The sequence below is a fragment of the Danio rerio genome, chromosome 22 (assembly GCF_049306965.1).
Source record: "Danio rerio strain Tuebingen ecotype United States chromosome 22, GRCz12tu, whole genome shotgun sequence".
In the NCBI taxonomy this organism is placed as follows: domain Eukaryota; kingdom Metazoa; phylum Chordata; class Actinopteri; order Cypriniformes; family Danionidae; genus Danio; species Danio rerio.
In genome coordinates, this window is record NC_133197.1 from 27220801 (window position 1) to 27243956 (window position 23156).

Consider the following 23156-nt stretch of genomic DNA (forward strand, 5'->3'; position numbering starts at 1 on the left):
AAATTGTGCCAAGAAAACATCCCCCACACCATTACACCACCAGCAGCAGTCTGAACTATTGATATAAGAATGGATCCATGCCTTCATGTTATTTACACCAAATTCTGACCCTACCATCCGAATGTCACAGCAGAAATCGAGACTCCGACCAGGCGATGTTTTCCAATCTCCTATGGTCTAATTTTGGTGAGCCTGTGTGAATTGTGGCCTCAGATTCCTGTTCTTAGCTGACAGGAGTGGCACTCGGTTTGGTCTTCCACCTCAAGTTTGGACATGTTGTGTGTTCAGAGATGCTCTACTTCATACCTCGGTTGTAAAGATTGGCTAATTGAGTTACTGTAGCCTTTCTATCAGCTCGAACCAGTCTAACCATCCTCCTCTGACCTCAACAAGGCATTTGCGCCCATTAAGCAACCACTCACTGGATGTTTTCTCTTTTCGGACCATTCTCTGTAAACCCTAGAGATGGTTGTGTGTGAAAGTCCCAGTAGATCAGCAGTTTCTGAAATACTCAGACCAGCCTGTCTGGCACCAACCCTGCCTCATTCAAAGTCACTTGAATCACCTTTCGTCCCCATTCTGATGCTCGGTTTGAACTGCAGCAGATCATCTTGACCATGTCTACAGGCCTAAAGGCATTGAGTTGCTGCCATGTCATTGGCTAATTCGAAATTTGCATTAACAAGCAGCTGGACAGGTGAACCTAGTAAAGTGGCCAGTGAGTGTAGATCTACACCAGCAATCTACTCTGCTACCCGTCTTATATGCTGAATATGTCCCACAAGCTGAAAAATTGTAGAAATAAGTGTCACCAAACTTGTAGGAAGTACAACTGCAGTACAAACAGTTTTCAATTTATTTTAGGGCTTTACAATTGACCCACATACTACAACTTCAGAGTACAATCCACAAAAATACACTTGTTTTTATTACAAAGTGACACTTTTTAAATAATCTTTCAATGTTTAAATGAAAATGTTACATTTTTATTTGAATGTGTTTACATTAACACATGGCTCTCAAACTGGATCCCTGGAGGGCCGCAGCTCTGCACAGCTTTGCTCCAATCCTAATCAAACACAGCTGATCCAACTAATCAAGGTGTTCATGACTACTAGAGAATATTAAGCAGGTGTGAGTTGGAGCTAAACTGTGCAGAGCTGCGGTTTATATATTAGTGATACTTAAATAAACATGTAAACCTTTTCTTTTTTTTACTGCACTACAAAAATGGAAAAACTTACAACATTTTCTTCACATTTCTCGGTCACAAATGACAGCCTCAGTTCCAAATATACTTATTTCCTTGTGCAGGGGAACCACAATTAATACTTGTCATGATAAACCAAACCGTTTCGTTCACATACACACACAGGCATAAAAGACACACAACCAAACATAATATCATATTGCAATATAGCCTACTATTTAGTAAGATTCCCAGCTCAGCAAGGGCTGCTGGTCAAATGAATATCCGTCCAAAAAGAGGTCATCTGATTTGTGTTATCAGTCAGTACTGCTATGAGTCGGGAAAAGTAACAGCGATTGTATTGCGGTGGCTTTACCACAAACTGATCCATGTTTGGAGGTTTGACAGGGGCGATACCTAAATGCTCCAAACACATTCCTAGATACGCATCTTCAATATATAGAGGCTTAATTTTCTTCGACTCCTTGAGAAACTTTTGAGGCAGGTCCAAAGAAATGATGTAACACATGCCCAGAGGATAAGGAGGATATGCGTATTTAGGGTAAACATCGTAGGGGAGGAAAAACTTGTTGGAGGAATCTCGAATGACAGGACTAGCATCCCACACTAACCCAGTCATGTAGTTGCTCTGCACTGTGTTTAGACTCACAAGCATATTGATTAGGTTGTTCACATTGAGGAGCACATCAGCGTCCACTTTTACTGCGTAAGACGCCTGTTGACAATCCCTGCTGAGCCACTCCATCATCATCATGGTTTTAATGGTCAGGTTCCTGTAGCTGTCCTGGAAGTTGCTCTGCAGAAGGTCTTTGTATTGCTGGCTCTCGTTACGCAGTTGCTCCTGCAACGTTTCTTCATCATCTCCACTATGTAAGCCCAAAATAAACAGAACAAGCACCTCTTTGCCCTCAACAACCTTTTCTCCGGCCCATGTGTTCCTGATTCCATTGCGTGCATTAAAATCATGAGGTGGCACAGGGACAATTATCACCACGTAGGGTTTTCGCTCTTCACATATCCCCGGTTGGTTTATGATGAATTTGTAATTTCGAGGGTAGGCAACATGGTACAACCCAGGATCTTCTTCAGTGTTTGGAGAGTCTGCGTTTGGTCTTTGTGCTTCTCTCTGCACTGATGCGTGATGCCAGGGTTTCGTCAAAGGGCTGTGGCCGAGGTAAATCATTAAAGCAATTCCTGGAACCAGGAAACAAACCAGCAGCCACTTCTTACAGGACATCTGACCAAACGAGACACAGCTGGAAGGGAACGAAAAGAGCCTAGTTCAATGACTAGTAAGATTCAATGATAAAGACATCTGAGGGAACTCTTTTTAACGCACAGTTAAAACACATGAATGCACTACTGGTCTTTAAAAATCTTAAAAATCTTTAATGATTAAAAAAGGCCTTGGGTTGGAGTGAGGTTGGTTTAAGGAATGAGTTAATGAATATTAATATTAAACCAAGCCTAGAGGGATTAAAAAAAAAAACTGATGACATTTGGAGGACCATGCAGAAGCCTTATTTGTAAAACCGTGCGTTTAAACAGTCCTAAAAATGAATGCAAGTAGAATAAATATACATTTGTTGAGTAATGATTATGACACGTATAATCATTTAAAGTGGTCTAATTTAGAGGTTCCCAAACTTGAGCCCGCAACCCTAAAAATAACAATGCCAGTGACTCGCGACACCCAATATTCTCTGAGGTGTTTATAGATATATAATCCTTGCACACTACAGAGAGAACGCCACTCAGAGACCATCCTCCATGTTCAGTTGTGGCTTGTATTTATTTTTAATGTACCTGTGTGCCGTAAAGGTGTTCAAAAGTTTAACCTGGTGCCATAAAATCAATGTGCTGCATCTGACACTGACTGAAGTGTTTTTAATATATCGTAACATCCCCAGGAGTTGCAAAAAATAATAATAATAATAATATAAAAAAATAAAATAAAATAAAAAACAATATAACAAAAATAAAAAAATGGAAAGGCTGATTGCTTTTTATTTGCATGTTGTTTTTTAACGTTTATTACTAACATGTAAACCATGTTTCAATTAATTTCTATTTTGTTCTTCAAAGGTAATGGATAAAATAAGGACATTCTAATAGTTTAATTATAAAATGTTCCCTGTTTAAGAACCACGGGTCTAATTAAGTAAAAATTTAAGTTAAATATGCTTATTAGTTTATTTGCAGCTGCGCACATTCTTCTGTTAGGTTTGTTTATTTTAGATCGCAACTTTTCTGCAGGAAGTTGGGTTGTAAAAAGAATCGAGTTCGGTTCCTTTCAGTGCTGAACTTTTAAAAACATTCGAGCACGTACTAAATGCAGTGTAGTCTCAATCATTAGTGGGAAATAGATGTTTTTAAAATTTGAACTGTTGAACTGCTCCAGTGTTCATGTATCCGTGTTTCCACTTAGTGAATAGTGATGAAGAATGGTGAAATAATGATCTTCTCGGCCATAACAAATTCATTACAAAATTAATGAGCAAATAATGTCAATGTTATGCTGCATTCACACCAGATGTAGATGAAGCATCAAGCGCGAGTGATTAACATGTTAAGTCACTGCAAAGACGCGAATAGACATCCTGTGGCCTGTTTGCTCGAATGAGGAGGTGCAAAATGATGCGATTTGCACGAATGAAGCAGCACGAGTTGAGCGTTTTGAGTGTTTTGCGCGTTTAACGTGCTTAACTTGCGAATTGCTCGAGTTGGAAAATCTGAACTTCAAGGGACATTCGTGCTGCATTAACCAATCATGAGCTTTGCCTTGTAGGGGCGAGATTATGACAGTGCCTGTTGTTGGTGACCCTAAGGGAAATCCTCTTGCCGACACCGGACAACAGTTCATCAAACTGGGCTTGGCTCAGTCGGAAGCACTGCTGAAAGCTTCCATCATCCGGGTTTAATGTCTGGAGGAGTTGATGAACTCACAGAGCTGGGTGCATCTCTGAAACAATCTAGTAGACTTAGACATGGCGCTGAACAAATCTATGCTGTTTTTCAGCTTTCCTAAAGCACATAAGCACAGCTATTCTCTCAATAAAATCCATGTTAGCCATTTAGCAATAAAGCTAGAGTCACTAGGCAGACAGAAGTCCTGCCCATGACGGGAATCCGTGTCTATTGTGAAGTGAACTTGACACACGAATGAAATCGAATTTAATGCACGATTGAAGCGAGTAAACTGCAAATGTTCACACGTCTATTTACGTGCGAATAGCGTGATTTATCCGCGGGTGCCGTGTCTGGTGTGAATGCAGCATTAAAATAGGAGTGCACTGAACTTTTTACGAACGAGCACCAGCAACTCTATTAACGTTTTACGTTGGCATCAAACTTCTCCTTAGCGCAGTCATTACCGGAGTAAACTAAAATTAAAACACCACCTCTACCATTAAGAAATGAAGTTTGTCTGCTTACTTTGCCATATATAAGGAATGATCAATTCAGTTTTTAATTAGGGTTGGGCGATGTTGACCAATTTGGCATTTTACGATGTCTAATGTAAAACATTGTGATGGACGATGCCATCGTCGTCGTAGGCGGGGGGTGGGGGTGGTTGTTAAATATCAATTAACTCAAAATTAATTAATTGTAGCCTACCGTTTTCACTACCTGACCCACATGGTCTTTGCTTTACCCATAATTAAACCATAAATAAATAAAGTAACAAACAAATGACCACCTGTCTATCACTTTTTTTCCGCGGGACTCTGGCATGAAAAGGCAGTGATCGATGTCGTTCTAATGGCTTTTCCCACAGCTGGTGAAGGAGACAAGAGTTCGGTTGGAGTTCATTGTAGTGCATACATTTTCACATTTTCATAGTTTTCACTGCAAAATCCTCACCGCGTGCGCGGATTTAGGAGACATTTATGCAGAATGCATCTCAGGAACAGATTAAAAAAGCTGTTATTTGAACTTGCTGAAGTAAAAAAAGCCAGCAATGCTTTCCCCGCCTTTGTGCTCTTATTGGCCCACTCCTCTAGAACTGAACGCGAATAATTAGTTAATATCAGCCATCAATCACTCAGTCAATGCCTTCTGCCTTCAGATGACAGGAGCTACAACTGCGAAAATGTGAAGCGCTGAAAATGAGAGAATGAAAATAACACTGACAGATTTACCTACAGTTACTAATAAGGGCACATCTTATCAGTGATCATGTGCTGAATGTTAATCCACCATTTACACTTTTCCAAGAGTAAAAGACTTGATAAAAGGCTTCCAGTGGCTTCAAGTCCGCTATGAAAATGACTAAAGCCATTCACTGTAAAATCTGTGGAACGGGATTTGCAGGTATCAGCGTTTGCCACTGAATCTACACATTTTAAGCGCGAGAGGTACTGTATAATCCTTCATTTAATCCTCGCAATGCTGTCAGCCATGCATGCGGCAGCTATATGTAAAATTTAACACAGCTCATGAAAAGATAGTTATTGCTATCTTGATATATAAATAATAATTGAAGCGGGGAAATGAGGTGGGGTGGAGTGACAATGCGGGGAATCCTTCAAAAACTGAGGAGCGATCACAAACCGAAAGCGGCGAGAGCGTCAAAGAAGCCAGAAGTCATTCATTTTTTAACAAGAAGCGGCGGCAAGAAACAGCGGCACGTCTTCATTGGCTATGACGCGGTTCGGCAGCAAGCAATCAGAATGAAGTAGTCCACCTTGAGAGGAGTTCAGAGAACACAGTTCTGTGAACTTTGGTTCCGACCACAGTTGTTCCCAAGAGTTTGATTATTGCGGTTCCTGGATTTTCAATCATTGAAAATCGCGACGACATGGGCCCCCGTAATCACGCAGGGCCCCCCCGCGGTGCGTGCCCTGCGGGCCCGTCCGCTACGCCACTGCGTGTGAATATGGTTTCACATGTTTTCACGTGAATACTACGAATTGTCAGTGTGGTTATTAGAGTAGTTTCCTTCACATTTCCTGCTAAATAATCATTCATCACTATAAATACTTTATCTTTCATGATGCAAGTATATTAAAAATCAAGTACTTTAGTATATTTATAATGAAAAGAGGACTTTATACTTCTACTGGAAAAAGATTTTATTAGAGAAACTGTACTTATACTGAACTGCCTTATTTGTGTACTCTGTCCACTACTGTGTGTGTGTGTGTGTGTGTGTGTGTGTGTGTGTGTGTGTGTGTGTGTGTGTGTGTGTGTGTATACAAACAAAATGGGGGAAATGTTTTTGATTTCCTGCATAAACATTGGGACTAAGGTGATACAAAATTCAGGAAATAATAATGTAAAAACTTTTATTTCAACCCAACCTGAAAATGTAGAAAAAAGAAAAGGAAAAACCTTATGAACTGTGTAAGATCCCTTTTTCATAATGCAATTTAATCATTTAGTCAAATTATACGAATATGTTGATCATTACTTTAATAATTGTATTTCATCCATAAACTACCATTAATTAATAAATATACATATATTTGCATTTACACACCAACAAAACTATAACAATCTGTTTAATTTCACTCTGCATCAATCCCTTGTAACTAACAGATGACCCCAGATCTGTTGTAACCAACAGATGACATGAATCCAGCTCGTGTAAAGTGTTATTAATCAAATCAAACAGAGAATTTAAAGATTGCAGTCAGTGTACGGGGAATAAAATACATAATAAAAGAAGCAATTCAATGACTATAAACCAGCACTGCATAACTGAGGTACTTTTATTTGTATACTTCAATTTGCTAACCTAGCTTGAAAACCTCCCATTATCATTATTTCCCATGGTACTGTTTCCAAGATAGTCATCAGCTAAGTTTCATTTAGGATATGCGCATAAAAAAACAGATGATGGAAACACAAAGATGGGCATCAATTTTGAAAATGCGATAAAAAACATATTCGCATAAACGAGTAAGATTATAGAAAATAACTTTTTATTCGATAAGAAAAGATGCGCATAAACTGTGATGGAAACACTTTTACCGCCCAAATTCCAATACGCGCATTAAAAAAAGGTCATGTGATTTAGTTATAAGAGATCATGTGATAATAAAAATGTGTGTGAATGGACAAACCAGCAGGTTGAGCACACTGTTAAACATCTAATATGTTGTTTTTGTAAGACTGGATTTTACTCAAACAACTATCCCTTGCAATAAAACCATAAAGACTCTGGAATCTGGAAGAGGTGACTGGAAAATATAATCAGAACATTCCTTTTCACCCGCATCCTCCTCCAATACTGGTGTTGTTTTTTTAATTATAATCATTCAGGTGTGACTGGTAAACTATCTTCAAACTTCATTTCACCTCAAAACATTGGGTAACCCTTTGAAGTACATTAACTCTGAGAACAGAGACAGAGTTTTTAGAAGTAGATAGTCATGATTACTTCACAGATGTTCATGGATATCTTAAGATAAACTGGTGAATGTTTTCTCTCTCCTAAGAATGACAGTCCATAATAAAGATTTGTTGATAAACTTTGTCACGTCAAACCAATGTTAGACTCTTTGAAGTTAATTAACTCTAAAAACAGAGTCAGATATTTGGGTGCTAAATATTTATGACTGTTTCACAGATGTTAATGGGTACTTAAAGAATCTTGGCAAAACACTTGGGGAAATTTCTGTAGCCAGACTTCCCACACAGCCTCTGTGTGTCTCTCAATATTTGCCAGGTATGCTGACTTTATAAATTAATTTTTTTAACTTTGTATTTGAATTTGCATTTACCTGTGTTTATATGTTATGCTGATCAGTTATGTTTTGTATTCAATTTTGATTAATTCTAAGTGTTGTTTTACCTGCCTGGTAAAATAAATGTTAATCCTTTTGGATTAATTCTGGAGTTTTGCGAATTTATTGTATCCAGTAGATTACAAGGAGTCTTCGTTACCTTTATAGTATGGCATAAATTGAATTGATTAATTGGCGCATTTGATTATTCATAGCCATAGCGTTCCGATAACATGTAGACCTTTTAGTCATTTGACCACTGGAAGCAGGAAGTTGCACGGGCTTGGCTAAAATCTGTTTATTTAGGATTAGGTGAGCGTTATGCAACCAACCTATCTAAATATTAGTTAATCCTGCATCCTCTGACTATTTTCAGAGTGCCGACATATTGTCCGTGAGAAGAAGCGCAAAGCTGGGGCGTGGAACTCTGAGCGACGTTAGTCCCTAATGAACGTACAATTTAGAATATGGGACCTCAGAAAATATCAAATTCTAAATTTAAATCACAACCAATAACATGATCAGCTAAAAACGTAAATGATGAATTTATCAAATTTAAATTGGAGTCAGATTAAAACACGCATTAGGTCAAAAATTGGTCAATAAATTTTAATGAAATAAAATAACTCTTTCCAGAAGCGTCCGAAAAGGCATACACGCAGAATTCCTTCGACCACAACACTGGACTCCGTCATTGGACCGGTGGGTGGAATCTTACATTTTGGAAATTCTAAATGCTGTAACCATTTCAGTATTAATGTTATTATATTATTAATAACTTCCAGAATCAAGAGTGTCTGTGTCTTCAAATGCCACCACACATTCACTGTGTTTCAGGATTGCCTTCTGGGATGGAAGTCACTTATTAAATAAAGAAAAGATTCACGCAGCTTCTCCTACCGCTGTCATGACTGTCTGTGTCCACCAGATGTAGAGCATGTGGTGCATACACCAGGTGTATCCACATGGGATGTATGGACTTGTAGTTTTTTCACCCCTGTAGTTCGCTGCGAGTTGCTGGCGAACTACAGTGGTGAAAGAACTACAAGTCTATACATCCCATGTGCATACACCCGGTATCACTTACACTGATTTGCCATTCACAGCTGTCTCCGTTTCCTGTTGATTTACTGGACTATTTATACACCCATTCACCCATTGTTTGTCACTGCGTTGTTTGTCTTCATTGCCAAAGTAAGTCTTGTGATAGTGAGTTTGTTGTTCCTGTTCATGATTCTGATTCCTGCCATAGATGTCTTGTTTTTCCGTTTACTGCACGATCTCTTAAATAAACTGCACTTGGATCCTTTTTGCTCCCGTTTCTACAACAAACCGTGACAACCGCAGCAAATTCCTTTTTTACTGTTAACATTTGCTGTCAGTAAATCAGCAAGTGACGATTTTGTTTGCTTTGACTCGTTGGATTGAAATGCTGCTTCATTACCAGACTGGAATCGAAAGACAGGTTTTTAGAAAAAAAAATTAATACAGGTCGCACTACAACCATTATATACAGTCGCACATATGCTCCCAAATATATTATGAGGTCACATAGATTCAATTTCGGGTGCATATGCTACCAAAAGAGTCACAATTTTGATCATTGGTGTGTTGACGTCGGGCTCAGTTGCGAGGCTACCACACCCGCTCATTTACAACTCAGACACACTGGTTTATACAGCTGTGGTCTAAGCTCTGCTGCTGTCTTACATTCAGAACAACGTTAAGTATGCTGTTTTGTTCTCATCTTGATAGTTAACATGCTTGGTGTGAATGTGCTTTTACACGATTACAGATTGATTCACAGATACCAAGAAAAATCTCCTTTGACCTACAGTACATCCTCATTTCGCTCAGCCCCTATTTGCTCGTTGCCTCTCACTTGTTTTCCTTGAGATACATGTTTTCATCATCAGGTGTTGTTTAACAATGTCACCTGCTGGGGCTCAATACCCCATGAGAGTACCACGGTATGAAAAAGTGGGTGGTCTGCCTTGTTTTTATTGCGGTTATGTTTGAATATCAGTACACCCAAAGTCCTTACCCCCAAAATTGCCCCCAAATTCAGTCCTGTAAAGAGCATTGGGGGTAAATGTGCTATAGAAGCAGAATGTTTATGAGCGACACCAGTCTCAAGTCGCAGGGAGGAGCTCCACAGGGAGAAAATCAGGAGACAATAGAGGGCATGCACTGACATCGCTTTCCCACAGCAAGAGTGGCAAAACATTCCAAGAAGAGGCTGGATGTAATAGAAACTACTGCGGAAAATGACTGCCAATTATCAGCTTAAATAAAACTTGAACACCTTAGTAACCCATAATGACACTTACAAAAGGTTGTTAGTTGTTTGTACATTCATTTGTATGTCACATTAAAAATGCAACTGGATGTGAATCACTGACTTAAAATGTAAAAATAAATAAATAAACAAAATCAGCATTAATAAAAATAAAACCCTTTTAAAAACTGTTAAATTTTTTTTTTTAAATTGCTAAATCAAATTCATTCGATTCTGCAACTTTCTTACGATGCTTTTATTCACGATTCTGTCTGCATCCGCGTAATGGCATTTAATACTGAGTTTGAATAAAATACTATATTTTCAATTGTTAATATTTAGTTGCTTTTCACCTGTAAATAACATGAGCGGTTACAACATAGGGCTCTATTTTGACGGTCCATGCACAGAACGCAAAACGCAGGGCGCAAACGCTTTCAGGGCGTGTCAGGACGCGTTTTTGCTAATTTACGGGTGGGAAATCTGCCTTGCGCCAAGGCGCATGGTCTAAAAGGGTTGAGTTTATTTTCTTAATGAGTTATAGGTGTGTTTTGAGAATAAACCAATTAGAGAGTCTCATCTCCCATTCCCTTTAAGACCCAGCTGCATCGGGCCAAGAGCGCATTCGCTATTTACAGGACGCAAAGTAAGTCTTAGTGGAAAAAATGAGCATTTCACAAGCAAACAGTTAACAGTTGACAGTTTTTAAACAGAAACCTTTACGCACAAACATCAATTAGCCTATAAATAATTAATTTCGTTTGTTAAGCGCAAAGATTTGTTTCAAAACTATTTCTAAATTCAGTTATAATTTCTAGCAAACGAATAAATGAACAATAATAACCAATTGTGGTCAAAATACTGAGTTATTTCCAAATACACCTGCCATGCCCCATATGGTCTTAAACCTGACAGGTGGGCAAATCTAAGCTTGTTTTTAATAAAACAAATATAAATATGGATATATTAAATAATACTGCTAATAATAATAACATTATACAAAAGCAAATTGTTATGAATGAACTGAAAAAGCCTCCCGAGATGAAGAAGGCATAAAAGCAGTGATTTTTCATATTTATAGGGCAGAAAATAATATGTTTTGTAATATTTTAATCCTTTATATTTATATCCTATATCTATTCTTATTATATCCTATATATATCCTTAATATTTATTTTTTTTCATATGTAAAGATATTTGCCTATTGCTCTCTTGTGCGTATTAAGCAGTGCATAAGCGAGGCGCAATTCTGCGCCGGAGTTTAGACCGGGTTAGTTTTGGTCTAATGAAAAATCTATTATTAGTTTCTCGAAATAGCGACGCGCCAGCGGTCCGCCTCAGAACGCCTTCCTGTTTAGACCAGAACGCCTATGGGCGCACAAATGAGCGCTAATGCATTTGCTATTTAAACAGCATAGCGCAACGCCTCAAAATAACTCTTGCGCCAAGCTGAAACTACCAAAAGACTATTGCTCATTTGGAAAATGTAGCCCTATATAAATATCTGGAGATCGCGAATTATACAGCCAGAAGTACGTATGGCTGCATTTCATCTTTAAAACAAATGCTACGAGGCAGTATGATGCTGTTCCTTTTTGCGCTCACCAGCTGTCCACTTACCTCCGTAAGAATGGCTTTCCCGCTGTTACCAGTTTGTCCGGTAGCTCGCCATGTACTTTGGCGGACATGAGATGCACAGAGAAGTTGACCCCGATGACAGGATTCAAGTCTGGTGAAAAACAGATCAAGGAAACAGGTAAGACATAAAACAGAAAGGCAAAAAATAAAATAAACAAGTCAATAACAGGGTGAGGATGGGGTAAAATCTGAAAACGTGGTAAAAATCAAGGGGCTTTTCTTTTTCTGGATTGCTTTTGAAAACACTGTCGGTTGGGTTAGTGAAGGAGGTGGGCACAGGTCAATCGATGCTTTAGAAAACACTACGGGTTGAGTTTAGGGAAGGAGGAGGGTGGGTCAGGCAATCAGTCAGTCGACAGTAGCTTCTGGTGGATTTACATGACAACAAAAACTGTGAAAAAAAAAAAACATACCTCCTGGGAAGTATTTGACACTCTCCAGAAATGTATATAGAGATATGTTTTCAGAATAAGCCTAAAGCCGGATTTATACTTCTTCTATGTTGAGTGATCGGCATGACCCACGGCGCATGCCTTGTGCATTGCCGTGTATATACTTCTGCGCGCTGTTTCTGTTGCTCTGCAATAACACTTCCGAAATGCTAGCTGGCAGTGAGGTGTTTATGTTCCTCTGTGTCGAGTTTCTTTGCTGGTGTTTTGTTTTTTCTGAACACTACCTAAATGTACAAGTCGTCACCTTAGAATTATAAGGTTCTATTTGACATTTTTGCCAAAATTTAAGTTATTGACATATTCTTATTAAATGACAACTTATTTACATTATGGCATGTTTTTTTATAAGTTACACAAGTTAACTTTATTGCATTTACATTTGACGACTTTTTGTTTAAAAAATAAATAAATGTTACACACATACAGCTTGCTATGAAGTGCAAAAACTTTGAAGCTCAGTATCTCAAAGTCATTCAGAACACAGATAGAACCCTCCAATAATTGGAAGGTGACGAAGTCGGTCAAACTCGTTCATTTTGAGGCAAGAACTGGCAGACGTGCAACAACTTTAATCATAAGGTAAACACAAAACAACAGTTTCAATCCAGATCTCCTTCATGGGACTCCATACTTGTGAACACTCACCTCCACCCACACTCTTTAGTGCTACCAAGCCAACCAATCACAGAGCTTGTGATTTGTACATCTAAGCCGTGTGTAGGCTGTGCCGTAGCATACGCATTTGCTTGACGTAGAAGTATAAATCAGCATTTAGTTGGAGAACTTCCATGCAAATGAATAAATAATAGTGAAAGTGAAACCATTTCTAAATTTTGTTTTGTGTAGGTTTGTATTTTAAGGTACTGCAAAAATACTCCAAAAATGTCTCAGTAAATGTTTTCAACAATTATATTTAATTTACCAAAGTCACACAAGTGGCAATATTACATCTATAATGAAGCTTTTCCCTCATAAATAGAAAAACTTTAAATAAAATCAAAGATGTTTGTTCTATAGTGAGCCAACTCTTATTCTTTTTATTAGAATTATTGTGCAGTTTAATTCACAGAATTTCTACAAAATATGTTGAAAACAGCAAACTTGCATACCTTTTTTAATACCATCCAAAACATGCTTATATTCCTCATTTAAAATATCTTTACAGATTGATACTTCTTCTGATCCCATAACTCTGTGGTTAGTCATTTTGGAAAATATAAAGATGATTCAATATAATGTTAACATATACAGTACTTTCTTTGCAAATTTATACTTTAAGTTTTTACTGCAAATGTTACTCTGCCCACATACAGCGACAATCAGAAGACACTCTACAGTTTGACAAATATTGCTGCTGTTGGAAAACCTTTTAAGGCTTTTTTTAAGTCGAGAATGTAGTTGTTTTGATTGCAACTATGCAAATTATTAATAAAGATGTTTTATTATTTTAAAACATTTTACATATTTTAAAACATTTATAATTTCGGAACATCAGATTCAGTGCATCGGTGGCCATTAACCTGTCTGAGCAAACCAAAGAAAGTGACGGTTGAAATTCCACCACAAAAAGTAGTGAAAGAAAGCAGTTCCTCTTAAAAAACAATTTTAAACTCTCCGTGTTTGATTTTCTTTTTTATATACACTATAAACATATATACATTTCATATATGCCGTCGAACTGTTGTATAAAAGAAATGTCACACCCATAGCAGTGCAATATGGCTTTATATCAGCACTGGTGGGACACTAAGGCACCCGGCTAACACAAGCCTCCCACCAGTACTAATATACAGCCATATTACACTGCTAGAAGTGTGATACTGCTCATATATGTACGCTTCTTTATACAAAGCCCCAGGCGTATGTGATTATTGCATTTATATAGTATTAATTGTTAATGAATTTATTTTTTAGCACATCTAGAATACAGATTTAGATTTAGCATGACCGTTTTGTGCATATGAATGTTTAGTGACTCAATGTTTTAACAGCAAAGTTTCAATATGTCCGTTTACAGTTATTAGTGATGTAGACTTCAGGATTTAAACAATCTACTCTCCATTCTGTGTATTTATCAGTGGTGTTTTTAAACAGCTTGTCAATCTAATCTTCTATCTATGTTTTGTGAAGCACTACTGGTGATAAAACAGGTGCAACTTAAGACTATCCGCCCCGCATATAATGGATAATAATAAATATTGTTTTACAAAGGCTAACTGACAAAACTTCACCATTACACAGAATATGAGACGCTTGCCAGTATAACAAGGGTTAATTGTTGTTGAATTGTTTGGTGCAGTCAATCACACAATATCTTCTCAGATTTCATGCATTCAAAATCAACGCCATTATGGGATGCAGACAAACACATGCATAACAGAATCGTGAGAAAGCTGCAATCTTGAAACTGTTGACATTTTGCTTTTTTTTTTTTTTTTAATTTTCACATTTTATTTTATGTTAATATTGCAATAAAAAAAAGTTTTATATTTTATTAATATTTACTGTTTTACTAAAACATTTGGCCTAAAGTTTTAAATAAAAGTGAGGAATATGATCAGATGAGTGCATATTGTATATAAGTATTCATTTATTGAATTTACTGAAATGGTGCTATGTTGAGATAAACATGGTTATTAGAATATGAAATGACTTATGAAAATGAGAATTTTGTCATATCGCCCAGTCTTATTTCATATCTTTTTTGCATATGTTGTTTTAAACAATGTAACTGAGCATAAAATTAAAAACAAAGAATAAGTAAATAAATGCAACATTAGGTTGTAAATATAAAAAGAAAGTTTTTTTTGTTTTGTTTTTGTTTGTGTGCGTGTGTGTGCGTGTCGCGACTGGTCTTGGGAGTAACGCTGCAGTCACATTAAAATTTGAGCACATGAAACACTGTGTTCATTCTCAGAAGTCAGACCATCTCAATTCTCTGTTGGATAAACAACATTTAAATTCACATTTCCGAGTTAAACAAACTGAATTTTTACATGTATAAATGGTCTAAAGTAAATAATGTCTGATTCCACACTGAACGCTCCAGTCTTGTACTATAAAAAAAAGAAAAAAATTCTCAAAATTCAGGTCATGATTATTATTATTACTAACAGCCAAATAAAACAATCTACCTTACTGGCTTGTGGATACATTTTATTGCATTGGAAATTTTTAAATCTTCCTAAAGCATCACATTGGCTGATCTGATGTTGTATGTACACTTGGAAAAAAATTCAATATTCAATTAGACGTTCTAGCAAATTCTCCTTTGTTTGGCAACACTTATCAATTATCATATTTATCATATTTCTCTGCTATAAATGCATCTCCAGGGGAATAATGTGACTTATCTTGTATGTAACTGTAATTTCACTGACTCTTATTTCCAGACTCTTACAGTATACTTAGTCTATGCTACCCTATCGTCGTAAGCTAGCACAGCATTATCCTTGATTGTAACACCCATTATTATTGTCTATTTATTATATTCACTTTCTTATTTTGCTGGTTTTTATTTAATTTTTTTTTGTATCCTTGCTATTTTTTATTATTATTATTACTGTTAATATTTATATTATTTAGTGTAATATTAATATTATTTATAATATTTATATAAGTGTATTTAGGGTTTGTTGAAGTGGATTCTGCTGGAAATCTATCTCTGTAAAAATCTGTACTTGGCATAAAAATAAGGAGAGAGAAAAAGTGTCATTTATTACACAAATGTTTCAAATATTTTTGTAACCAGACATAATTGCTTGGATTTTGCAATAAACTCCCTTTTAAAGAAAGTTGGGCAAGTAAAATCATCTTATTGCAAACCGAAAACAGCTAATTCTTTCTTGAAAAAGAATTTCTAATAATTTAGAAAATTGATTTAAGAATCTTCAGATGTCTGGACTAGAAACTAAAATATATGATTTGTTTTTGCAGTGTTCTGTTGACCACAAAACAAGATATTGTGAAGAATGTTGGGAAAAAAGCAGCAGTTGACATCCATACTAAGAACAAAATATACTATGAAAGTCAAAAGTTGTTTTTCCCCCCAACATATTTCCATACATCTTCCTTTATGTTTAATAGAAGAAAGAAACAGGTTTGGAACAGGTTGAAGTTTTAAGGGAACCATCCCTTAACTACAAATGATATCAAAACTTACTATATAATTTTGTTAGCTCACAGTTACACTGCTATTTTTATGGTGAACAATTCATGTGTATGTCATTAAGAAAAAGTTTGTCCTTCTAATCTAAAATTAAAATCTAAACATGCACTTCCTGTTTGTTTTCAGTTAAATTCTCAGATTACGTCTGTCTGAGGTATTGAGTATGGCTAACATACTTAACCACGCCCCTCCAGCTGTCAGTTTTGACAACAAACCGATATGGTGAGGAGGAGGAGATGTCTGTTAGGTTGTAATTACTAAACTCTTTCCCCATCTTTCTGAATGAAATGCACACTTTACTACATCCAATCAGCTTGCAGTAAAAAAAAACAAGTCATGCCCATGGTTTTCACATTTAAATTTTCGTTTCTCTAGGAACTGCGTCACAATACAAAAAATAAATAAATAAATGTATGCAGCTTCCGATTCATGTGGACTTTAAGGACTCTGTTTACAGAAATGTCAGTCATTCCAGCCATACCTTTGTCTATTATATTGAAGCCTCTAGTTCCTCCAACAAACTAAGGCTGGATTACTTGGTGAAACACCAGAGCAACCTGTTCTACCTGAAACAAGAGCCGCTATAACGCCTAATGACAGACTCAAGTCCTATAATGTGTATTTGATTAGCAGACATTTACCCTAAAGGGAAAGACATAAAAATCTACATGGTCTGACATGATACGTTCACGGAGTTGCTTCAGATTTGTTTGCTGCACATCCATGAATTTCCCGTTCAGCCACAACCCCAATGGTGCTCTATTGGATTAGGGTCTGATGACTGTGGAGGCCATTTGAGTGCAGTGAACTCATAATCATGTTCAGGATACAGTATGACATGACTCGTGCTTTATGACATGTCACCTTCAAAAACATTCACAGGAAAATAGCATAGCAATTACTATCCTTCACTTAATCATGTCTACATCAATACAATGAAATTCCGACAGTCCAAATCATAAAAAAACGTTGTCATTTTCATTATTTGTATCATTACATGTTCAAAATCCATGATTCACAAAATTATAGCTAAACAACAAACAGATGTAGAAACACAGAAAAGTCCAACTCCTCATTCATTCCTCTTGGTGTAAGTGATTTTAATTTATGAATCCAGAACGCTTCTCTTTGTAATAATCTTTTACTCAGAATTCCATCTCTATGTGACTTAAATACCTCCTCAATTCCTATCCAGATATTGAACAATGCACACTGCAAAGTCTTCATTACATATAATGCAATCTTTATTGAAGTTACAAACATTATAATTCCTTGTAACCGGATGTTTCAAACTCTGAAATGTTCATACAGTCACAATTCTGGTTAATGAGCAGTTGGACAGGTGGACAGGAGTTCGGGTGGTTTAAAAGACAAGAATTTGTCCCATACATGAGCTCATTTGTCCTACTTTGACTGTTTTTATTAATTTCACTAATTAGTCCTTTTATTAATCCATGGTTGCCACAGCGGAATGAACCGCCAACTTATCCAGCACGTTTTCACGCAGCGGATGCCCTTTCTGCTGCAACCCATCTCTGGGAAATGCTTAGCCATTATAAATAGTAAAAATAACCCATTAAATGCTTTAAGACCAAGCAGAATCTGACATAAGTGAAGTCATCTTTCACTACTGACCTTCTGTTTTGTTGTTAAAAAAATAAAAATAAATAAAAAATTTAAAAAAAATTTGGATAGCCTTAAATGGGTAGGTTCACCCAAAAATGAGAATGTACTCACTATTTAGTCACCGTTCACTTGTTTCAAATGTTGTTAAATTATATATATTTTTTATGTTGAACACAAAAAGAAACTCATAAATGTTTGAAACAAGTGAAGGGTAAAATGAAAATAGTGAGTAAAGTTTAATAATTCAAATTAACTGTCTCTTTAAACATGCATACAGATGATCAACTTTTACTCCATTATGATTAAACTCTGCATTGGTTATAATCAACTATAATCCTAACTTAAGCATATTCTGCAGATGTGCACATTGCGTAATCGATCCTGAAATGATGTATTGTGTAGCCCTATCTTCCATAGTATTTATTTTTCCTAATATGAAAGTCAATGGTTACAGGTTTTCAGCTTTCTTCGAAATGTATCCTTTGGTGTTCAACAGAAGAAACTTAAAGGTTTTTGGAACCCCTAAAGGTGACTGAGTTGTGAGTAAATCATCATTTAGTAGGTGACTGTCCCTTTAAAGGCATTTGTTTTGTACTTTCAGACTGACAATTCATCTGAACTTTTCTCTAGGCAAGCTCTAAAAGATGGCGGTCGATGCAGGATGTGTTCCGTCATGGTTAACGTGGCAGTGTGTCAAAAGCAACAATAGGTGCAAAGAGACACCACTATAAAGAACGACTTTTGGGTGTCTGTTACATCTGGTTTAGCTGGTAAAATGCTGACGTTTAACATGAGACTCAGACCCTCGTCATGTTACCGCATGTTCTACGAAACTCAACATGTTGACACCTGCCTGGTGTCAACCAGCAAATTTTCTACTGTATTGAGATTATGGCTGAAAGTGAATGACTCTTACTTAGAAAACAAATGATTGATTATAATAAAATGTGATCACAACTAGAGGGATTACTGATTTTAATTTTAATGCAGATCTTAATATACAGTGTTATTTCACTGATTTACAGTCTTGCCTATTTCCTGGTCCTGACCTATTTTCTGGGTTTTGACATGATCATGTCCATACGTAACCAGAGGGAGTTTGAGTGGTTCAAAAGACCAGAATGTGTCTCATACATGAGATGATTTGTCCTTTTTTGACTGCTTAGCCATTATAAATAGTGAAAATAACCCATTAAATGCTTTAAGACCAAGCAGATCTGACATTAGTTAAGTCATCTTTCCCTACTGACCTAATATATTGTTGCTAAATAGAGAAAAATTTTACAAGCAACTTTTATTACAAATCTTGGACCATATTCTTGAAAGAAAATGACCAAATTTGAATAGTAATATTGTTGCCATTCATGAATTTTCAAATGCATTTTACAAGACAAGCTATGAAAATCCTTAAGCTCTACATTATTATTATTATTAGTAGTAGTAGTAGTTGTACGTTTTAATTGTTCAATATCCAAATGACCAAACTGAATGAAAGTTCAATGTGCAGCTCATAAATGACACAATGGGTTATAGTTTTTAATTCAAAACAACAAACAGATAAAGAAACACAGAAAAGTCCAACTCCTCATTCATTCCTCTTGGTGTAAGTGATTTTAATTTATGAATACAAAACGCTTCTCTTTATAATAATCTTTTCCTCAGAATTCCCTTCTCTATGTGACTTAAATACCTCCTCACTTCCTATGCATAGTTGTTTAACATCATGTCCAAAATCTATAAAATCTCTTGCTACTGCCGAAGTTATATCTTGTCATCGTATACTTGATTTATGTTCACTAATTCGCAACTTTACCTGACATGATGACTTCCCTATGTTTATCTTTTGGCACGGACATTTAAACATGTAGACCATATTTGGAGTAGAGCAGGTAATAGAGGTTTTTATTTTTACCTGTTGCTGGATTCAAAACATCTTTACACTTTACCAAATTCTGACATGTGGCACAATTTCTGCATGGAAAACAACCTTGTATGAAAGTGGACTTCTTAATTCTTATCATATTGCAGTTAATCATCATATCTTTAGGAAATATTTTTAATACATCAAAAAGTGTGGTTATGATGACCATGTGACAAGCTAATCCAGCTGAAAATAGTGTTTAAAATGTCACTAAATGCAGTATTTAAGCCTCATAGTTCAATAGAAAATTAAATGAAGAGCTTTAAAATGTCAACTACTTGAGAAAAAAGAACCACTCCTTACACCAGGCTGGTTATGGGCCTGATTATGTATTGTTATGAGTAACATCCATGTTAGCGGTAGCATCTGCTTTATTTTGAATTACGAAAATATGCACATGAGCTACAGGTAACCAGCTAAATGAATAATTAATTATGGCAATTTGTAAAACAGCTTGTGCATTTACTTGTATGATTATAGAAGTGTTTCTGCTGATTTCACAGTCAAATATTACTTTAAGTAAGTTTTTACTTTTTTACACTTAAAAATTATGCATGCTGTTTGTTCAAACTACTTATTTAAAACAAGCTGAAACCACACATCTTCAGTTTTTTGGTGGACAGTTTAATTGTTTTATGTTCAACATACTTAAATTTGTAAAAACTAATAAATTAACAGCAGTTATTCGCCTCAATTTCTGTTTAATTATGATATTTAAATACTGCATTTAAACACTATTTTTAGCTGAATTAGCTTGTTGGATGGTCATCATAACCACCCTTTTTTAAGATTTATTTTTGACCTTTTTGCTAAAGTGAATAGGACAGTAATGAAACAGGAAGCGAAGAGGGAGAGAGAGAGAAAGGGTATGGACGGGAAATGCCCTCGAGCTGGGATGCTCTGAAGTGCTACTACACCATTTGTCAGCACACTAACCACTAGGCTAATGCACCGATGTAACCACACTTTTTAATGTACCAACATATTTCTAAAGATTTAGAATCACAAAATACTTTAGTCTAAAGGTTTAAAATAAAAGAAATATGAAAAATATATTTGTTTTTTTTAAATACAAATGTATTACACCATATTTCATTAGAAGAAATAGGAATCTGTTAAAGTTTTAAATTAAAAACAGAGTCATATTTTCATTTATCAGACAAATAACAAACTGGCTAGCACATTTAACTTTCCTCAGTCAGATTTTCGCTATTTGGATAATAGCCAAATTACTATACAAATGTATTTTAATAGGAGCCAGTTTTGGTGCTTCACATAATTTTAATCAACCAGTTTTGAAGAATAAGGTCCAAGATTTAGAATAAAAGTTGCTTGTAAAATGTTTTCTCTATGTAAAAGCAATACAGTAGCGAAAGACGACTTCCCTTACATAGGATTGTATGTTTCCTTGCACAGCTGGATGTTGGACTTATGAAAAATAAAAGTTTGCATTGGCCAAAACTGATTAGCTGAAGTCACATTAATGTGATGGTCAACAAAGAATTTGGATTGGTCTTCCAAGCTTTTTTTAAATGGACTATTTTCACAATTTATGATGGTGTAGCAGTCAAACAAATGAGCTCATGTATGGGATGAATTCTGGAACCTTGTCACTGAGGGGTGGGTCTTTCGAACCACCCAAACCCCCCCTGGCAACAGGCTTGATTTATTCATGTTGTCCCAACACAAATAGATTGTGTGGAACCCAGCATTTTTACTGTGCAAGATCTGTATGTTGCTCTCATAGAATCAAAACAAGACACAAACAGTGGTGTGATACAATGCGAATAAACTTTAGAGGTAGTGTTACATTAAAATAAAAATTAAGACCTGTTCAAAACTGGTTTAAAAGCAACCAAGATGCAATAGAGTGAATTTTAGACTTTTTTAAGTGCTAACAATGAAAAATAAGGTAAAGTTGGTTTTACATTCACACATTTAGACTTTATCTTTAATAACAATATTTTCAGCAAAGCAAGCTAAATCTAAATGCCAATAACTATTAAACGTCAACATTGTTCATTACCACAAATAGTGGTAATGTTGTTTTCAGCCATATTTACATGTGATTTCAGACAGATTATTCAAAATACCATGGTAAACAATGCAGGGATAGTGTCAGAAGTTGTCAATGAAAGAATGGGCGAATATAAAACCAGCTTTACCTCAATGATTTTAAACGTGAAACTTAAAAAGATTCACCCAAAAATGAAAGCTGTCATCATTTACTCGCCCTTTACCTGTTCTAAACCTTGTTCCTTGATTGTTTCCTTCCTCAATGTTGAAAGTTGTATTTGTTTTTCATATAATTGCATGCGTTCAGTTTTCCTAAGAATATCTTCTTTAGTGATTACAGAAGACATAAACTCACACTCAATGTTTGAAACCACTTGTGAGTAAATAGTAAACATTTTTATCTTTGGATGAAATAATGCTCCTAAACACGAATTATAACACAATTCACAGTACGCTATCAATCAGTGTAAAGAGTTGTTTGTCGTTCTAATAAAATAGCTGGAAGCCATACAATTTAGTGAATAGCTTGAACGAGTGTTAGCCTATTATATTTCCAAATTACCAAGGGTGAGATCAAATTTACAATTGGCTATATGAGCCTCATCAAACAGACTAACAAGAACTACCTTTTTTGTGATGTTAGGATATTTTTTAAAGCAGATTTCCTTCAACAACAACAACAACAACAAAAAAAAACTTAAGTACAATTGTCAATAAATAAATAAGGCGCCATTTCCTATTAAATTACCATTCCCACGAGTAGCCTAATTGGCGACCCGACAACCTCAAACCGTCGGCTTATTTTTTTCACACATAAATTGTCAAGTAATACAAAACTGTACTTAAAAAATCAGACTCGCGAAATGAGAAGAGAAAAAACACATCCGCTTACACGGGGTAACAGCAGCAGCTCTCCTGGCGATCAGCGGTGTGTTTGTTGTCTGTATGAGAGTGTTTCACGATCCTGCCGTTTCCACAGCCAAGTCCAGCAACACAAACGTTCAAGAAACGTCCAAGAAAGTTCTCCAGTCGATGTTTTTGCCAACAAACAGGACCCTCCATCTGTAAAACAACAGGTGTCTCCTCCGCCCTCAGCCACACCCACATACACCTGAA

General features: G+C 36.1%; 1 protein-coding gene across 1 annotated transcript; it reads right to left on the reverse strand.

The window, feature by feature from the left end:
- Positions 1-1305: 1305 nt before the first annotated feature.
- b3galt11 (beta-1,3-galactosyltransferase 11) lies at positions 1306-23012 on the reverse strand. The gene is made up of 3 exons (NM_001128796.1): positions 22933-23012; positions 11840-11948; positions 1306-2466 (listed from the first exon to the last, which is right to left on the reverse strand). The coding sequence occupies exons 2-3, from the start codon at positions 11905-11907 to the stop codon at positions 1446-1448; spliced, it is 1089 nt and encodes a 362-aa protein (NP_001122268.1). The 5' UTR covers positions 11908-11948; positions 22933-23012; the 3' UTR covers positions 1306-1445.
- Between the last annotated feature and the right edge of the window lie 144 nt (positions 23013-23156).

What these genes read in the sequence shown, in the direction of transcription:
- b3galt11 (NM_001128796.1), bottom strand. Translation starts at nt 11,907, where the DNA reads ATGTCCGCCAAAGTACATGGCGAGCTACCGGACAAACTGGTAACAGCG. An exon ending in GGAAAGCCATTCTTACGGAG is followed by an intron (nt 2,467 to 11,839) that starts GTAAGTGGACAG and finishes GTTCCCTTCCAG; the next exon opens with CTGTGTCTCGTTTGGTCAGA.